Source organism: Zonotrichia albicollis, chromosome 1 (assembly GCF_047830755.1).
Source record: "Zonotrichia albicollis isolate bZonAlb1 chromosome 1, bZonAlb1.hap1, whole genome shotgun sequence".
Taxonomy (NCBI): domain Eukaryota; kingdom Metazoa; phylum Chordata; class Aves; order Passeriformes; family Passerellidae; genus Zonotrichia; species Zonotrichia albicollis.
Window position 1 is genome coordinate 132,435,360 of NC_133819.1, and position 20,652 is coordinate 132,456,011.

Here is a 20,652-nt window from a genome sequence, read left to right on the forward strand (position 1 = left end):
ATATTTCTTAGAAGTGCAAATAAAATCAGCTGTATGGTTGTGAACATATAAGGCCAGAAAGCTGAAGCAATATAAGCTATTGCTATATCACAGCAGAGGAGTGAGCACAGCTTCCAACAGCACTTTAATATACCGTAGCTGTTGGGTTTCTTTCCCCAATTTTGAAGTAGCTTCAATAACCTAATCTACCTCTTTTGCCACAGTAACGTTCCCTGTATATATCATATGCATTGTCTGGAAGCAACACCTTTGGTGTCACTGTGACTCTTTGGGACTTCTCTAATCTAATGCAAAACTACTTTGTAGAGAGAGCAAGACTAATCTGAAATAAAGTCCCACACAAGAAATACAAAACCAGCAGCACTGTGCTGTGAGAAACTCATAGAAGGCTGCAAGAAAAGGGCAAACACACCAGCATATTTTACAAGAGATCCAGTGCTCAGGGTACTAGTAGGAGCCACAGGTGATTGTTTTTCCTACATTAATTTGTGTGATCTTATTCTGAGCTCCTTTTGAACTTCTGGCCCACAGCAGGATGAGTCTGCTGCACTGGACAGTCAACCTGGATGTGGTGGTTTCACATGAGCCCTTTCCAGCTGCTCTGGGAATGCTACACCTCCTCTTTGCCTGGTACCTGCCACCTGCAGGCCTCTCACCCACTAGGTTTGCAAATAAATTCTCATTCCCTGTGTCCTTCTGTTGCCAGGTCTGACAGTTCTTTATGGTGCTCTTCCCAGGAGAGATTGCTTTGATTTATTTACCTGCTCTACAGAATTCTTTCTGAGACAGGGCACCCACCAGAAGGGAAATCATGCCTCCAGAGATGGTGGGCATCAGAACTCGCTAAGAAATTACACAATTTATATTTTTGGTTTTTCTATTCCTTTCTTAATATTCTTAGCTTTTGATTTACTTGTTTGACCAGAAATGAGCTAAGCTAATATTTTCATGTGTCTATCTGTAACAGCTACAAGGTCCCTTTTATAGGTGGTCATTCTTACTTCAGAGCCCACAGCAGTGTTTGTGAAACAAGAGCATCCTTCCTCAGTGCCCACTACTTAGAATTTTTTACCACTGAGTTTCTCTACCATTTCCTTGTTCAGTCAGTCCATCCCATGAGATTCTCCTGCAAAGATTTCTTGACTAATTTTTTTCCCCATTTTGAACGACACTGCAAGAAAACGTTGCTAGAGTTCCTTATCCTTCCCAGATCTCTTATGAATGCACTGAACTGCATGGGTCACAGTGTTGGAAAGACTGATAATTTATCTTTATTCCCTAGCTACAGTCAGTGATGTGACCTTATCTCTTCTCCCTACACATTTTAGGGTAGTTTTAAAAGTTTTTCACAAGACATGCTGCCAAACACATTCTGAAAAAACAAGAAGTCTGTTTCAACAGGTTCTCCCTTGTCCACTGCTTCAAAGGATTCATAAGCCATGAGTTCCTCCTACAAGAATCACACTTCCCCATTGTGGACTACATGTTCTTGTGTTTGCCTATGAGATTTTTCACAACTTTTTCCCATGTCTATAACCCTGTTTCCTATAGGTATCAGGCTGCTGGGGGTGTAGTTACCCAGAACTCTTCTAAAGACAGACTCCCAGCAAGGGACATTCCACCCATGACCAGAAGTGGACTTTATACACAACAATGCACTTACCTTAAAAGCCAAAATGATACTTATGAAAAGGAGGATAATCACAACCAGACATGTAGGGTTCACAGACATAATCTCTTCCTTGTAGGGAAAATTGTTGGGCTGTGTAAGCAAAAACAAGCAGAACACTGTGAGTCAATCTCAGAAGTCATTTAAGAGCCATTCAACTAGTGCACTCTATAATTAACAGCTTACAAAGCTTTCTGTGATCCACTAAATCTGGATCTCTCCCCACCAACAACCAGTTTCAGTAAGTGTGGCTACAGCAGGCACTGTGAACACTCAGCTGCCAAAGGCTCCCTGGAGGGCTCAGGGATTTGCTTGTTGCTTTGGATGTGGTGTGGGCTCTCTCTTCCTCTGTGCACACTGGGTTTGTATCTGACACAAACTAGCAGAAGTCTGAGAGCTTTGCAGCAGGAAATCTTCCACCATGGGAAATGGCAAGCAAATCTCATACTTACTGAGTAATCATTACACTGGCACTGGTTGCCAAAGAACAATGGCAGCTCTTTCCAGAATATCAAAGCAGGAAAAACTGGAGAGCAGAATCCTTTCACCTAATATTTTATGACATTTCAAAATACCTTGAGTCTATTCTACTCCATCTTATTTTGGCTAAATTTGAACTACTTCTGTAGGAGCACGTGTTAGTGCTGCCAAGTGTGTGCCCCATGGAGTCATGGGTCCTACACGGTGCCACCTCATGATTTCAAGTTGAAATGTGGAAATCTGCCCCAGGCCCTTCTCTTACCACATACATGAAATAGAAGTGACAAAATGAATCTTCCTGCTTAGCACAGACTCTAGTGATTTAGAGCTGTGAAACACTTTAGGATCAGTGACTGAAAAACAGCTCCTAAAAATGTTTTACTGTATTTTTTATTGCTTAAAATTCCAAGCCCTTTGAAAAGAATGTTCCAAATAATTCTGAAATACTGCAAGATACAAGTTCCTGTTTCAGTTAGACTAAACCATTGTTCACAGACAGAACTGTTCTCCACAAAAGATAACTCCACTGCAACAGTAGCTCATTATATCTGAATGCAATAGTTCCTTCCACAGCTCCCTGTTCCCTTACAGGTCTAATTACTTAACCAGGCCAGCTCTGCATCCTTGTCAGGACAATTAACCAGACCGAGCTACAACTGTATTCTTGGCAATGATGGTGTAAATCCAGAGTAACCCCTTAATAACCCTTATTCCAGCACTCAGCCCAGTGCACCAGGAAATTATCTTTTTTTTGGACAGCTGCTACTGAGAATAGCTCTTTATTTAGCACTTCCATGAACTGTTCAGAGTGGTTAACATCAACAGCAGCTGTAACCATTTGCAGCTAGATGTTACATAAGCACATTTTCCACTTCTTGACAGCAATGTTTCTGTTCCTCTGCTGAACTCCATGACTGAAGTTTTTATCATGTTATCTTCTTTGTTGAGGTAGAGCTTTTGTAGGGAACTAGCTTGCTACAATTCAATAAGTTACTGCTCTTTTTTTCCCACAGAAGGTTATTCTAAATACAGTGGATGCAGTCACCCAGAGACCAAGAAAGTAAGAATATATGCAAAGAAACAATGCACTTAAAAATGAAACAAAAACTTTATATGCATAAAATTTAAGTATTAATGCCCCAACCTGCCCTCCTGTTTGCAGAAGGGACACCATAAGTTAGGAAGGTAGAAAGTCCAGTCAGTAAGGACAGTTACAGTAAATCTGTACCCAAATGATTTTTTCAGTACTGATCTACCATTAAAAAAACAGTCAAAATAGTTTGTGAATATAATAAAAAAATCCTATTAAGACTTCGGTTCTCAAAGAAGAACCTGGTTTTTGGGAACCAGTCACTGGTCAAAGACTGGATGACTGCCTGCTGTGTTTTTGGCCATAATCTAATGGCTGTTTCTAAACATCAGCTCAAAAGGGCTTTGCACAGGGGCGAGAGGAGGGCAGGCAAATGACCAAGAAATTTTCCTGCTTGAAAATCAGGAACATCTGCTGGAGCCATGATCCCTGGTCAAGTCTGGGCCATGGTGTTCTTCCCTTATACCAGCACCAGTGTTTCATCAAATATTTCAGCAAAGCCAGGAGAGCACATGAGGAACAAATACTGAGGTTTGTCCCCTTCAGGCTCAGCTTTCTGACTCTCTGTCCTGAAGAGATGAGAGGTGCAGGCAGCCCCAGCAAGGCAGGTGGGTGCTGCACCCATGCCATGGTCATCCCCACACCACACACAGGTGCCTGGGAGATCTTGGTGCAGGATGTGAAAATGAAAGTCTCTTCTGGGGCTTCCAGGCTTCCTGTGTGGGAGACAAAGCTTTCAGTTCTCTGATGGATAGCCCAGGAGCACTGGGTCAGCATGGAAGAAACCCCTTTGGCTTTTTTTGCTAACTGGGCTGGGCCGGCCTATGAGCAGTCTGATCTTAAATCCCAGCTACAAACCCCTCCAATGCTGTAGGAAAACCAATTTATGGTACCTGAACCTTTGGCAAAGAATCAGGAAAGATGGTAGGAAGCATCTCAACTGGCTCCAGTCTCACACGGTACAGGGACCACACTGGAACTGGCGCCATTAGGCAGCCCTTGGGGTCCCATCCCATGGCTGCAACTGTTCCCAAAATCTCATGAATTCCCACAGGAAACAAGTACCAAGAGTGGTTCAGATGAATCAGACCACTGGTCTTCACTGACTGCAATGATGAATTTAAATATTGATGTGGATACATGAGGTGGGAAAAGAAATTCTGCTCCCGTCTTGGGAGTTTGCTCTCCTGTGGGAAGACCAATAGCTGAAATCCTGCTGCTGAGAAGGTTCCAGGCACTAGGTTCAGTGCTGAAACTTCTGGAAAAAGATCAGTGTCAGATGTTGTGCAAGGCTTGATGAAGCTGTGACTGAAATACATCTGGGTGGGAAAAACTAAGCCTATTATTGGAAATACAGGAGCAACTTTGGAGCAGAACATGATGAAATTTTCTATACAAACAAAAGGTAATTGCAATGGTGTTGCACTGGCAAGCTAAAGTTGTAATTAAAGTGTCATTTATAACCTTGTCATGGATATGGAGAGGGCTGTGTGCATAATAATATACCTGATACACTTCTAATTAAAAAAAAATACTACTTATGCATATCAAAGCCCTATTAGACACTTTAAAAGACTCTAAAATGTCCATGGAAAGTACATTTCTGCTGCATTGGTATCATACAAATGCACAAAAAGAATAAAATGAAAAAGGCTAAAGCCATTTCTCATTCCCTCAGCCTGCTTGCATGACCTTTCATGTCTTACTTCCCCTTGGATCACAAAAAATCCACTTTAAAATACAGTGTGTGGATTGTCATTCCAAGTTACAATCCTACAAGTATTGAAACTTACAACATTGAAAGAAAACAGCAATGTCTCTGTAGAATTTGTAAAGCTCTGCTATGAAGTTAGTGGTACTTCTTTGGAATTATAAAATGGCATTAAAAAAGTCAGAAAGGATATTTTGGTTTTAAGCTTTAATTTATAGGGGAAATTTCTTTAGGTTATTCTCTTTTATGTCCTCTAGACATTTCTCCATAAATTTAAAAGCATAACTGATACCACCTGAATTGTTAGGCAGCAGAGCATTGTATGCAGTCCCACAGTAAAGTTACTTAATATATACTTTGAAATTTTGTTTAGATGAACTGTCATAGTCCTGCATTTTGATTAGAAAAAAGTTTGCATAACTCAGTTGCAGACCAGCCTGTTCTGCACCTGTGCTTCAATCATTTCATATGCTGTTATCAGATGACAGAAGATGAAGTGTTTAATTGGAAGGCTTTAAAATGCCAATATATCAAAGATTTAGTGGGGTTAAACAAAAGAAATGTGCTTTAGGTCAAACTGCTTTAGACTTCTGCTTAGAGCAAGAACTAAATGATTTTTATTTTACACATGTTGAATTTGCTGTATGTAAAAGTTTTTGCTTTTTACATGACAATGACCAAAATATCCAGCGTAACTCTTAGAAACTTTGATCACATCATCACCACAAAACTTACTAAATGCAAAACTTGTAACATTTACTGATTTTACATGACCCTTCAGGCTAAGATGCTCTTGCAATCCATGGCAATTAAGTAGCACATCTGAGTGCAGCTGGGTATCAAAAGGCACCAAGAAGTTTCCAAAGAAGAAGCCAGTACAGACTGATGTTACCAAACACCCTGTGAGCACTATTGCAACACTTTCAGCTATGGCCCTGACCAGCTCATTGATATGTGATCATCATCTTGCTAACAGTACATGGAGAGTTTCACAGCAGCTGTAACTCATCACCCACACGCTGACAACTGGCAGATGTAAAAGTAACCATAGTATGATACCAAAGTAACTATATAACAATACCAGATAATAGTGAAGTAGAAATGGTTAAAGAAACAGGGTTTTTCTCACATTAGAGCAAACAAAAAGTTCTTCTGAGACTGCTAAATGTATTCTGTTACCAAATGCAAACTTTCTTCCAGATATTCCAAAATGAATTTGAAGAACAGTTGAGATTTTTCATTTACCTTATGGAGCTGTGCCCCCTAAAATACCATTTCCCCAATGCAAAGCAGTTTTAGAGGAACAGAAACTGTAAGAATGCCAGGAAGAAACACAATCCTTGTTCCTGCCTACCCTGGCAGACCACTGCAAAGGGGGTGATGGCAAGACAACCCCAGGGCTTGGGGTTTGCAAACCATCAGGAGGGATCCCACCCAAATGGCCCTGCATTCATGGTGTAATTGCCTGCGTTGATTTTCACCTTGTCCCATATCTGAGCATCTGGTAAGGGTGGATGTGCCCTTCACATCTCCCCTCTGCTCCTGCCCACTCAGACAGATGTACCTACTCTGAACCAAATGTAACAACCTTATGCCAACAAATGCAGCCCTTCCAGGTAAAAAGACAAGGGCCTCCAGTTGAGCCACATCACCTAAGACACAGGAGGCATAATCAGCTTCAAAGTAGATGCAGAACAGTTTCAAAACTTTTTTGAACAGGTGACATTAACTGTTCAAAATTCATCACAGCTCTTGGTAGTTTTTCCCCATCACTAATCTCCAGCACAAATGATAAAATACAAACTAATCCTTGCTTCTAAATGAACTTAACTTGAACTAGCTTCCAGCTGCTCATTAGCATTATGCCTCACATCTAATTTAAACAGCATTTTAATACCTCATTATTTTGCATATGAAAGCTCTAATGGCACTACCTCTTGGTCTTCTTTCTCAGTAAATGAAGCAGGAAAAGCTGATTGTCTCTCATCATACTACAAAATATCCAGCTTTTATATAGTTTATTCAAAGGGACTTTTCTGTATGTTCTCTGACTTTCAAGCATTGTTTTTTTACGATCAGTCTCCATAAATAGATGAAGGAAATCCACACTACCGACAGAGAAGGGAAGCCTCCTCTCCCTTACTATTAATTGCTCTTTTTTCTGTCCACAAATCCCAAGAGCAATTTTTGCAAACAGCAAAACAACCTAGGGACTCTAGTTTTGGCATGTAAATCCCTAGGCTGCTTACAGGGTCACTGCATCCCAGGCACAGTTGTCAAACTGTATGCTCATCTGTATTGCTCAGGCCTTCACATTACTTGGCATTAATCTCTGTAGCAACTGAGATTAGTGGCTGAACTCAAGTTCTCAGGCAGTCCAGCTCAGTGTCAGCCGCGGGTTTCATTAGAAGTGAATTTGCTGGGAAAAGTCACAAGTGCTGCCACTGGGAGATGCAGAGCTGTGCTCACTCTGGGCAATGCAGGGGGGGGCTTCCAGAGGATGACACAGAACAGCCAGATTATATTCCTGCTCACAGCCTCCCACCAAAGGACTCAATCCCTCCAGACAATGAGCCTGGAGAAGCTCTCCCACAGCTGACATCAGCTTTTGTGAAGTGCCTCTTGGGGTCCAACATTATTAATGGAAGTCAGGAGGAGCATGAAATCTACTGCTGATTGCTGGAGACCTTCCTCTACTGAAAACAGAAACTCACTGGCAGATGGTCAGCTTGACCACAGCCCTGTGCAGTGTGCCAGCAACCCTCTCCTAATCCATGTGATACATCCTGTATTGATCTGGTGCTTTATTGTTGCTCTGAGCATCATGCTGCAAAGCCAAACATCTCATCAAAGCCCATTATGCCCCTGCCCATCTTTATTGATGGAGTCAGTAATCTTGTCAGTGAAGGAAAATGAGCTTGCCTGCAGGACTGATTTCCCATGAAACTGTGCTGGCAGTCATTAATAAATTTTTTCTGGTCTAATCCATTATCAATTGACTGTCCTCTCAGCCCCAGCCCTTCTGTTAATATTCTGCTTGGTAGGAATGTCAGGCTAATCAGCCTATAATTATCCTGGAAATCCCCCTTGCCCTTTGGAGCACTGACAGTTTAGCACTCCTGAAGACCTGCGGCATTTCATTATCAGTCCAGAATATGATTTACAACAGCAAGACAAAGATGTGTGCAACCAAAGATTCAGCACTCCAGAGCAGCAGTACAGATCACAGAGTGCTGTGCTGCACCAAATCCCTTCCAAAACCTGTTCTTTCTATTTCTGCTACAGAAGGACCTGTTATTTTTTTATCTGCAAGGAAACAAAGGGATTTTTAGCACACATTTCAAGAGGAACAGCTGGTCTTTGCCCTTCCAGTGAGTCAGCTCCAAATGCAGCACCAGATTTTCAGCAGAAGAGCAGAGGCTTTTAAGTGAACATTGACCAGCCTGTTTTTGTCCCCATCAAGTTCTTGCACAGTGACCAAGACTGAGTAAAATCTGGTTACTACTCATGCTCTGGGAGGTGGGGAGAGCTCTGCAGCCACACAGATGCTTGTGCTGCCAGAAGAGCAGGGCTGGCACCGATGCAGCAACAAGGGTCTGTAGGCAAAGGACGGGCAGCAAGGCTTCAGCAGTGGCAGTGCCAGCTGTAGCACTCCCAAACCATGGCTGTAATTTGCTCTTTTCCACTCATATCTCTGAGAACCTTTTGATTTATGCCTCTGCTTCTCTTCCAATGCACCATCAGCTGTGAATGCAGGTGGGTGTTAAATAAGATGGAGGATAACAGGCTCCTGATACATCCCAGCTCTCTCTGGCATGACACATTGCCTCCTCCTGCAGATTTGTGTGGCTACTTATCTGCCTGCTGGTTCTCATTACCTTTTTATACTGGCCAGTTTTCCATCCACACAACAAAGTTCACAGCCAAGCTAATCTGTATTCAGGTTCTCAAGGCAGATTTTCAGAGACATTTACAGCACTGGCTTCTCCAGAGCTCTGCGACTCCACGTGAACCCTGCTGGACCTGGGATGTGCTCCTGTGATGAGACAGAGGCTGGTGGGCTCTTGTCTTTGCTTTTGGGGGTTGTGATCATATCTTCTACACTTACGCAATACTGGCCGTGGATGTTTTTCAAGGCAGAATGAGAAGGGAGACTCTAAATATCCCTAGGACAGAATCCAAAATATTTTCTAGCAAAACCAAACCTACACTCAAACTCCTGCCTAATTAAATGTGTTATAGCTACCGAATAAATTGAAAGGAGCAATAAAATATCCTTGAAAGAGTACCAAAAATAAGCCATATATGAACACAATAACTCTGAATGCAAAAGCAATTATTCATCATCCAAGTCTTGCAATATGAGTCTCACTCTAAATGAATGGTGCTAGAGCTTTCACATCATTGCAAAACTTCTGAGCTTTTCACAAATATTGTAGTAAGTTACTAATATAGCCTTGCAAGGATGTTGAATTCAATCTGGCAAGGACTGAAAGAACTTCTCAAGGACTGTATGAGAAGGATACCACTGGCCAGAAATACAGGGCAGAAACTCCACCTTATAGAGGTTTTTCCCCCCAAAGCCCCCAGAGGTCTGTGAAGATGAAGTGATTTACCAGCTGGCGGAGGTAGTCCTGAATTGTGCTGGGATAGACCAGCACACTGATGGCAACCAACGTGTTGAGGGCAAAGTCAAAGATCTGGTAACAGAAGAAAGGGATGATCCAAGCTGCATGTTGCTAAAAAGGAAATAAATTAGAAACTCATCAGCCATAAGTTAAAATAGAGGAATATGTCTTTCTAGAGGAATCTAAGAAATATTTGACATTATGGAGTATTAAATCAGCTAAACGAAATATGACATTCAGCCAAGAGGTTTGGCCAAGGCAATTTGGCTGCTTTACTGCAGTCATATGTGCAGTGCAACTCCCACAACTCGCTACATTAGGAGATTCAGAAACCACAAAATACTTTTCCTTTCTAATTAATAGGATTAATGTTGGAACAAACCACAGGCTTGGGAGGTGAATGGGAAGAATTCCCTTAACTTTGATAGGTACAAGATTCAGTTCTCTCAATTCACCATTTGCCCAGAGCTCACTCATATTTGAAACTGCAGACAATCAACACAACTGCAGCAGGGGGCCCTGGGGTACCACTGATCCAAGCGATCAGTTCTGCTGCCTCTTCAACTTCTTTTCCCTCTCCCAATTTTCAGTTAAGCAAATAAAAAAGCAGTTGTTAGAAAAGAGTTTTCTTAATTTTGTTTCTATGGAGTTGTGTGGTTCACTTTATTCGTGTCTCCCCAAATGTAATGAATTATCAAATGTAATGAATTACCTTATATGCACCATATGTAGCCATTGCACAGATCAGAATCATGAGGAGAGAAATTGCAGTGGCAATGCACATATCTGGAAAAGAGACATGACACATCAATGATTGAAGGCAAATTCAGAGCTTGGTTCAGTTATTTTACCACCTCCTTTGTGCAGAGCATCTCAAATGCAGGGTGGAGATGGAGTCAGGTGCATTGTTCAGGCATTGCTGGAGGAAATCTCTGGCTTTTAGGGGAACCTCCTAAATGCAAGAAGCACAGACAGTGCTTCTATCTGTTCAAGTGCTGACACTTACACTGACACTGTGCAAACTGCTACAGCCTCTATAAAACCATGGAGATGAATGGTCTGGTTTTTCTATGGATTTTCAAAACTCAGGAGCAGTTTTGACAGGACTGTTTTACTCGTGGTGCTGATATCTGTAGTGAGAATGTGTCTGCTTTTCTGCATTCCAGATTGCTTCCTCACCAACAGCTGCTGCATGCCATTGCTCATATATCTCTATACTGTAAAAGGAGCAAAACTGGCAGATAAAGTCATCTTAGCAGAAATGACATCTTGAAAAATTTCATTTCAACCAATAATACTACAGAGATATATTTATTAATGGAAATGTATATCTATCAGGAAAGGTAAAGCATAAAGGAAGGAAAACATTCTATTCTTTAAAGTTTTGATTGGAGGAATTACAGGACTCCTATCTTTTTATTCTACTGCTGACCAGCTTTCAATTAAATCTTTATTCGATTTAAGAAGTTCCTAAGCCATGAACAGTTGGAAGGAGATCCTGGAGGAAAAAAATCACATGTTTGGTCTTTTCATATGCACCTCCCTAGGTAACATTACAGATCACTGTCAGGAGATCAGAAGTGAATTTCTGAACTTGACCTTACAGTGAGTTTGGGAGTGCATGGGATATTGTGCCTATTTTCTGAGGTTAAGCCAGTGCACAAAGAGGATGTGAGGTATATAGGACATGGCTTTAGAGATCCCACTCTGTTGGTATCTGTGAGGTCCATGCTGTTCACATTGCTGTCACCAGGTGTGTTTAAACTACCTGCCTTGATGAGGTACATGGAGGAGCTCTGAGATGCACAAACACACCACAGTGTTTAGGATGTTCATTACCCTGACTTTGGAACCATTCAAAGTGTAAAGATGGCATCGTTTCACCACAGAACTGCCACCACATCTAACTCCAGCATATGATGAGGGGCATGGAACAGTCCTCAACTCAACTCCCTGGATGCAGCAAAATCAGATCCTGGGTACATGCCCTGGAGCCTTCAGCCAAGTCTCTGAAGGGATGTGGCAGCTGTGGACAGGTCTCACCTGCCACCAGCAGGAAGCAGTGCAGGCTCAGCCAGGTGATGGCTGAGGAGGAAGGACAGGCACCAAGTCTGATCTGTCATTATTTCCAGCCTACCACAATTATCATCCATGTAGAGAACAAAAGACCCAGTCCTTGATCCTCCTGTGCCTGAGGGAGCACAAACTTTGCCCTAGATGGCACCAATCCAGATTTCTGCATGCAGAGAGGAACCTGAGACCTGTGAAGCTGGAGGGAAAATGAGCAAGAGGAGACTGCTGCTGGCAGGTGAGGACATGTCCAGAGCTGCTTGTGTTCTCTGGCTCCTTGGGCACTGCACCTACCAACAGCAGGATTAAGGACTTCAGAACCCAGGTTTCCCCTTTTCCAGAACACTGCCTGTGTCCTAGGTTTCAGGATTCTTGTTCTCTCTCTCTTGCCCCCAGAGTCTGTCCATGTGATTGCATAGGAACTCAAATGCCACAGAAAAAGATCTATGGCAGATACTTCCTAATTTAATGGATTAAATTTGAAGGACCAAGTGCCCTTTCCTGGCACTTGGAGGAGCACATTCAAACCACTGTGGTCTGATGAGGCCCTGGAGCACAGATTCTTTCTCACAGTAGAAATGCCTGAATCTTTGTCTTATTGTCAGAATCAGCAGGTGTCACCCAGGAGAGGGGCCTGCACTCAGCAGCGAGTTTAGCTCACCCTGGTGCTCCCTGCTGGCTCCACAGTGGCTTCCTCCAGCTCAGCTCATGGGTGCTACACGATGCCATGGGGAGGCAGCTGGGCCCCCTGCTCATCATTCAGCAGGGAATGACACCTCAGTCATTCCAAACTGCTCTTCAAAGGCACCTCCTTCTCCTCTTAGAATGTGTAGAGACTCCAGACAACCAGTGCAGTGTTTGAGCTGCATTACCTCGAGCAATTTCTAGGTTTTTAGGAGCTGTAAAGGCTGTGCTGTGCTTGTTAGAAGTGATCTGAATTCTGCCCTCAAGAGGAAGAAGTATCCACAAAATACACCTCTACTAATAAAATATATACCTCTACTGCAGCCTCTTAAGACACTTCTGGTTGTGTGGCCATTTACTCTGGCTGCCTACATACGTCCTGTGAAATCAAAATTATTTTGAATAGACCAGGTACACTTAAGGTAATGAAAGAAAAGAAGTGAAAATTGCTGCTGTAGCCACTAACCTCAATTGAATCTCTTGTAAAAGAGGCTCATGGATCAATATTTTGATTCTGACCATCAGTTTGGAGGCATTGCTTATGCAATTGTTCTTGATCCCAACCACCTCCTTCCTGCACCTGGGGGGAAGCTGCTGCCATTGTCATTTGCAGCAGATGCAGGAGTCACAGGTTCCACTTTGCTGGTGACTGTGGCAGCTCTGGTTCAGAGCCAGGGCCCAGCAAACTGTGATGAGCTTGACATTGAAGATCTGGTCTGCACATTCCTGCTCCCTGTCTCCAGTGTCTCCCTAACTGTGCTCCACCATGCCAAGTCCTAGTTGGCTCAAGCTAGTTCTTTCTCATTTAAGGCTTCATTGGTTTTTTTGAGCTGTGTCAGCTTCAATTAATCAGAGTGAAACTAGATATGCAGCACATTAAATGAGAAACTGACAGGGGTGTGTGATTTTTTTTCCAGCCATGCTGTGCTTTCTATGGCTAGAAGGGCTGCACTTGGACCGCTAAAGGGGTTATCTAGCCTGCTTGTCCTACATGGCTTTCTGAGTTTTCTCCTTGGGTTTAAAGAAACCAGTTGAGTTTTTTAATTCTTATACCTTGCAGTGACATCCTACTTTCCTGCCTCTCTGGAGAGAAGATGCTGCTGGGGCTGGGCAGAGCTGCTGCCATGGGATACCTGTGTGCACAGCAAGCTGCAGCTCAAGCTCCCTCAAATCACCTCAGAAGTATTTCCTTGCCTTCCCCTCTCCTCTTGCAGAGGTGGGTGCTGCAGGGACAGGGAGGAGCAGCCAGCAAAGCCAGTCCCTGAGTGTGAAGTGATGAAGATCTCAAATCCCCATCACCTGCCCCAGCCCTGGAGTTAATCACTGGCCCTCAGCTTTGAGAGCAGGGGCCAGAAAGCTGCAGATCAGCAGCCTGCAGCCCTCCCTCAGTCCACTCTCCCAGCCTTATTTATCCAAGAGCCTCCTGACTGCCAGCTGAGGATTACTGCCTTGCCCTCTCCTGCAGGCTGCTTGTGCAAGCCACTGCTGCCAGCCACCAGGCAGCCCCTGGGTCACAACCTGCATAGCAGCAGCATTTTCTCCCTGGGAAAGAGAGGTGGACAATGAGAAGGAAAGCGTATTCTGCGCCTTTGAGCCCAGCACATTTACTCTAGAGTATAAAATTAGAGGGGAAGATGCTGCCCTGAATATCCTGTACTGGGAAAGGATCTGGATTTTTGCCCCTCCCTACATCCCTGAGACTAGTACTGCATAAGAGGTGTTGATGGACTGGGACAGGAATGTACCTACTCCACCCCTTCTTTTTATCCCTCAGCAGAAGTCCAAGCCTGCTGTCTGTAGATTTCTTTATAAAGTTTTTCTATTTGAAGTAATATTTTCAAGTCCTGGGTGCATGTTATATTCAACAGAGAGATCATCACATTATTGTCCCCTGTCCTGAGATGTCTGCCTGTCTTGTCTGCCCATCCCAGGGCAGGGACATGGGCAGATTCTGACCTAAGTTGCTGATATCAGTGTCAAAGTTTCCCTCAGTTTCTGTAGGTCATGCAGAGGATTTCAATCCTTGCTGTCATGTGGCCTGTGAAGTATCACACACACATCTCTGACACTATGACAGCAGTAAATAAAACAGAGCAACACCCACTGCTTGTTTGGGCTGTTGACATGTCAGGATGATGATCTGTGTGTCTGGAGAAGCTGAGCAGAAGGCTCAGGCAAAACCCTCTGGGAAGTCAAAATGAATTAGAGGGCTTTTCCATCTCCTGCTCTGAGATTATTAGCCTTTTAACAGCAGCAGTATTACATTGAGCAGCTCACACATTTCTAATTTTTCCTAGTCCAGCTTCTAAACTCCCTCAGGAAATAATGAAAAGAAAGATGAGACTAAATGGGCTCAGCTGAATGTCCAGCACAGGAGGAAGCCCAGCATTTTACCAGGTTCTGAGATGTACATTTTGGGGAGCCACACACACCACACACACTGGTGTGCACAGCAAGCTGCAGCTTGAGCAGCTTTTGCTCCTTCCAGTACCTCCCTCTGCCACAAGGTTAAGTCTTGGCAGAATTTCTTCCCCCTTGCTTCCTTTTCTAGAATAGAAGGGAAAATAAATAGCCTAGAGCTTTTTTCTAAATGTTCAGGTAAATCCTTTCTGTGACTAATCAAACAGGTACTTTGGAGGCTCTGGTAATGCCCTTGGAACCACACTAAATCCTGGGATTAGAACTGATGTTGCACTAGTATTTCCAAGCAGTTTGCACCAGACTGGCTGTGGCTCTGCAGGTGGCAGGAGTTTTCCCCACTGCTGGAAGAGAAAATTGAGAATTCTCCATAAACCAAGCACAGCTAGAAATAAATCTGAATATGAATATTGTGGGAATCCTGGTTTCTTGGAAGTCAAGGGAAACCTGTCATTAACTTCATTTGACTACTGTGACACAGCTGATAAGTTTTTTTTTCCAGATGATGTTTTCAGATCTTTTATGAGGGATCCTCTTATAGAAGAGAGAGGAAGGGAGTGACAAATTTTACATGTAAACTCTGTGTCTGCAGTTTTTTATTGTTTGCTATTGATAGGAGGATCAACATGAATGAGAGTAATGGCTATCAGTGTTTGTGTCATTGTTATTTGTCAACAGAAATACATACAGATAACTTTGGGACCTTCTTTAGAATAAAAAATTATGTATCTTCCTGTATTTCATACACATGGTTTCAGTGCATAGAGCTAACCTGGAAAACACTGCTTCAAAAAAGACAAATAAAAGTAAGAAAAGAGCAGAGCATGTGGAAGTTTTTCTGATTATTTATCTCATAATAAAACATTTCATTACATTTGAACAAATACAGTCATGCTTAAAGAATAGAAAAAGGAAATTATCTTCTGCCAGCTATTTCCAGTAACCATAAAAGTCAGTAGCTTGACTCAACTGCCTTTACTCAGTAAGGCACCAAACCAGAGGGAGTCAAAGAATAAAAGGAGACATTAATTCAAGTGTTCATTCGTAATTTAACTGCCTGTGAAATGTTCCCTTTACCAAATGGAAATGAGGTTGCTCGGCCCATAAGCCATCCTTTCACAGTCTTGCAGGGTTCACTTCAGAAGCCTTGATAAAAATATACAGAAAATACAATTTTCAAGTGTAGATGGAAATCCCCAATGTACTTTATCTGACAGCTACTGCATTACAAAACAGAATTACAATTTGAAAGCCTTGGGCACTGGCAGGCCTCTGATGTCAGCTATATAAAACCACACTGACAGACAGTTATTACCAAGGTTAATCTCTGAGAATTAGGACAAGGCAGTCAGTTTTAATATGTCAGAATCAGCTAGGAGCCCATCTGTATCTACTGTGGTCCTTACTTTCTTAAATCCAGTTATATAAAAAGATTTTTAGTCGGAAGTTGTAGGTGGGTTTTCAATGAAGACACAATAAAGTTGCAATCACCCCTTATCATTAGTTCAGTGTAGATCCTCAAGGCATATTTGTATAAAGACCTTGTGGAAATAAGCATCCCTTCAATGATACCCAGCATCTCTGACACAACAATGGGCAAAATTTTCCTCTCATGTGTAGGGCTATTGCTTCTCCTACAGACATTGTTATTGACTTCAGCAGGAATGACGAAAGGACTTAGAACCTTTAGCTGTGGATGGAGGAATTCTGAACAGAAAGACACCAGGGTGACTAGCAACAGACCTTGTTTCAGACTACTATGAGAAATGTTGAATGTAACCATTGTGAGCAGAAATGAAAATAAACAGACATTTTTATCAAAATCACATGGAGGGAAAACTTTACTAGATATGAATTAATTAAATCAACAAACCACCAAATAATTTGGAAAAGTTATGGAACAAGGAAACATTCTCAAAGGACAGGAGGTTTTGTAGGAGACATAAATGGCCTAGCTTACCCTTCTCTGAAACCATATTGAAGATTTTCTATGATGCCTTTCAGTAAAAGAAGGAATTGCTCTGTGTTATTGCTAATATGCCTGTGACTGTACAGTTGATATTTGCATTTGCATCTATTTGCAGGTTTGTGCAGGTCATGTCAGATGCACAGGGGGTGCATGAACACATCCAGCATGAAGGAACACACTCAGCTGTCTGAACAGCAGCATGGGTTCCTGTGCATGTGCAGGCACTTGGGATGTGCTGCTGCAAGATGCAGAGACTCTGTATCTCCCTCTGGCCTGCAAAATTCCCCTGGGGATTTCAGCACCATGCTCAGGGATACATCTCCCTGCCAAGTCAGGACACAGCAGAGCAGATAGATTGATTACTAGTAGGTAGGTGGCAGATAAGGTTACTACTAGGAAACAAGTTTGAACTGTGTCATGACACCTTTCACAATAAAAATGCATCTGCAAGATACAAAGGTGAAGCAATAATTAAAAGGACAGTAATTACTGAAATGATAGGACAGTTACATAAACGCTGGAGCAATGAGTGCTAGTAATTAGGGAATTTGTACTTACTGGCATCATCCATAAATTCAAATTCACCCCCTAATTCAGCACTAGTCAGGTGGTATTGGTCAGGATCAGTCAGGGCACTCAGCAGAATCAGCAAGACCACCGAATTTATAATCTACAGAGGAGAAAAAGGGAAAAGGATCAGTCTGTGAAAGTAATCCATGAAAAACCTCTGGTCAGCACACACCCACCATGTTTCACACCACCTGATAGAGACTGTTTTCCAACTGTACAACTGTAGTATTTAACACTGTAATCAATTTCCCTACGTTTGTAAACGGGACTGACTTCTTCCCTCAGCAGCAGCATGAAAATTAAACAAAATGTAGATTGCTTCTTTTCATTCTGGCTCTATTCCACACCAGAAAAGTTACTGCTGCTCTTTCAGACTATAAAACACATTAGCCAGTCCTTCCGAGATTATTACAAATGGGTGCTGAAATCAAGGACTATCAGCATGGCAGAACCAGAATTGGGGGACAGACCCTGTAAAACTGCTAGATGACCAAAGAGAAGCTCAGTTACTGGAAAGGGCTGTGTTCTAAGAGGCCAGGAGTGAGGTGCTGGTTCAGGAGCTGCTAAATGAGGAGGCCTGGGGGGGTGGCAATGTGAGCCCCGTGTCTGATGCTCACATTCCTGTGTCATATGGCACAGATGGACATTCACAACAACCAAGGCCTCGGCTATGAAATGCAGTAAGTGAATGAAATGCCAAGAATACCAAGTGATCCAGCAGAAGCGGATTGTCAACAATCAGCTATGGACGGATTGGAGAGGTAGCCAAGAACTGTATTTTAAAACAAATCTGAACAAAATGCTCGTATTGCTTTGAAGTGAAGAGAGATAATTGCAGAAAAGAAGATTGCTCAGCATGAAACAATACAGCCAGGCTAAAAGCTTATTCTACAAAACTAGGAAGATAACTGGTGAAGAAGAAAAAGGAAAGGAGAAAGCTGAAAACAGTACGCTTGGAAAGATGGATTTCATTGCTTTGGTTCTCACTTCAAAGTCATCCTAATCTGATCACAGGTTACTAACAGCAACAAGAAGGTGTAGGTGTAGCACAGGTTATTTCAAGACATAACAGGCTAGAAAATTTATCAGGTAAGATAAATCCTTTTTGATAGGTAAATTCCATCAAGTCCAGCTGATACCAGATCTGTTAGCAATCTTTGAAAACTGCTGAGAATAGACTGAGTTCACAAGACAAGAAAAGAGCAGGCACAGTTTATGCAATTTCAAAGCAGGAAGGTCATGTAATGAATTTCTAGATAGACTGAGAACAAAATAAGAACAGATAATCAAGCAGTCTCCCCATTAACACTTCAAATTTGTATGGTGACAAATAACAATCACCATGGGCTTGTCAAGGACAAACTGTAATTTATCTTATTTTCCTTCTCTGACAGACCAAGAGGCCTTATGGATATGGCAGAAGCCGTAGATCACATATCTGCATCTTAGCTCTCTTTTTGACATTTTGAGATTCTCACAAACGAGCCCGGAAAACCTGGTTTGGTTGAATGTGCAGTTATGCCAGCTGCATAACTGTGCTGAAAAAACAGCTGTGACAGATTTAAGGATTCACAGCCAGCAAGATACATTGATTAGGGTTTTCCAGTATCATTGAGAGACTTGTTAAGTCACTTGTAACCTCTACCTTTCTCTAATTTGCAGACAAGTTGTAAGCACTTTGTGAAATAAGATTACAATTATTTTGACCAACTAGAGCAGAATTCAGACAACAGAGCACAATTCAGCACCAAAAAGCATAGAAGAAGAACATGAGGCAAAAACACTGAGTAAGTGACAACTGCTCAGAAAGGAGTCTGAGTATGACAGTGAATTAACTGAACACAGCTCAGTGGAATCCCACAAGCTCAGCTTTGTGGCTTCATGGTGCTGGGCAGTGCTGCAGAAACCTGGGCAGTAGATGCACAAACTATCCTCCCACTTGCCCTCCATGGGCCTGTGCACAAAGGATTCAAAGTCCTTCTAAAATGTACAAGGAAAAACCCGGGGGAGGATCCTGCATCAGAGGGCAGTGAGACATCTGGAATGTAGGACAGGTAGGGAACAACCAGGGGCTGCTTAGAAAGGAAAAGGGGAGATGCTCTCAGTCTTTTATGAGCAGAAAGGCGGGGGAAAAGAACAAGGCAATAGATCCACTGGGTAAACAGATCTGAATTATAGCAAAAGAAAATTTAAGTTAATGTGGCGAACAATTAGCAAAGAAGCAGATAGAGATTGTCTGGAGGGGGTTAGAGATTGTCATTACTGCATTTTTACATAGAGTAGTTAAATAGCTCTGTGTGGGGAATGCTGTAGCATGGTCTTGTCTTTCTCTTGGTTTTGAAGACATCAGATGGTTATCAAAATTCAAAGTACATTCCATAAATCTTACTGGGTTTTAACATCATGTATAAATCCATATCACACTTAGTTCTTGTTTTATACTCCTTTGTGGAAAGCTAGAAGATATAAGCCAGTAATAAATATGTTACCTAAGAAGACTACTCAAAATATCCAGGGAATCAGAAACCACAAATGCATAGTGTTGCTATTTAAAGACATATTTTTGGGTACAGATATAGCCATGAAAATTCATAAAATACTGACCTACACACTCTACTTTCTCCTTATGGATATGTCCTGATTAGATTATGTGATTGTCAGCATTGCCTTAAATTCTGTATGAGACATAGATTGTGTTTGCCTGATCTGAAGTCTGCTGCAGTCAGTAGGAATCTCTCTAATGCTCTTTAGTGCATTACTTTTCTGTTCTATCAGTTTGCTCTCTAGAGATGCTCATAATCATCTGAGCACTTTCCAGCTGTGCTGTCAGCAGTGCAAGTGAAATACACCATGTGCTTGTTTGCTCCCTCTTTCTCCCAGAAATGTGGGCACAGTTGGGTGTATTGTGTTCATTAGGGTTTTCCTTTTGTTTTGAAAGTGATGTGACTGTTGAATTTTGAAAAAATGCTCTAATGCATTAATTATGTCTGTCTAAAAACTTCCTAATGTAATGTTTTCCAAGGACACAAAATCAAGGACAAGAGCATAAAAAATTATTCCCTGTTGGTATATGCAGTTAGTATGAGAGTCGAAATCTCCATTCTAGGAAAAGCAAAAGAGATTCCTGTGCTCTTTTGATAGGGCCAAAATTTCCTTCAAGATGTTTTACATTTCTTCAGCAACAAATAGGGTAACAACCAATCAGCAATGCTTAGAAAGCATTTTAATTATGCAAAGTTGCAGGAAGCTGCTAAACCCTGTACCTTCCCAGTGAGACACACTGTCCTTCTTTCATGAATGGAGAAACTGAAACCATGGCCATACACCAGTGGGGTTGCAGCAGGATGCTCTCCCTGGAATGGG

General features: G+C 42.3%; 1 protein-coding gene across 1 annotated transcript in view; it reads right to left on the reverse strand.

Annotated features, from left to right (window-relative positions):
• LAPTM4B (lysosomal protein transmembrane 4 beta) overlaps nt 1-20,652 on the reverse strand; it is a 60,626-nt gene that overhangs the window by 24,714 nt on the left and 15,260 nt on the right. Inside the window, exons 2-5 of the mRNA XM_005479482.4 lie at nt 17,278-17,389; nt 10,291-10,364; nt 9,567-9,689; nt 1,664-1,762 (exon numbers count right to left, since the gene is read on the reverse strand). Of these exons, the coding sequence (XP_005479539.1) occupies nt 1,664-1,762; nt 9,567-9,689; nt 10,291-10,364; nt 17,278-17,389 (408 nt within the window). The remainder of the gene's footprint in view (nt 1-1,663; nt 1,763-9,566; nt 9,690-10,290; nt 10,365-17,277; nt 17,390-20,652) is intronic.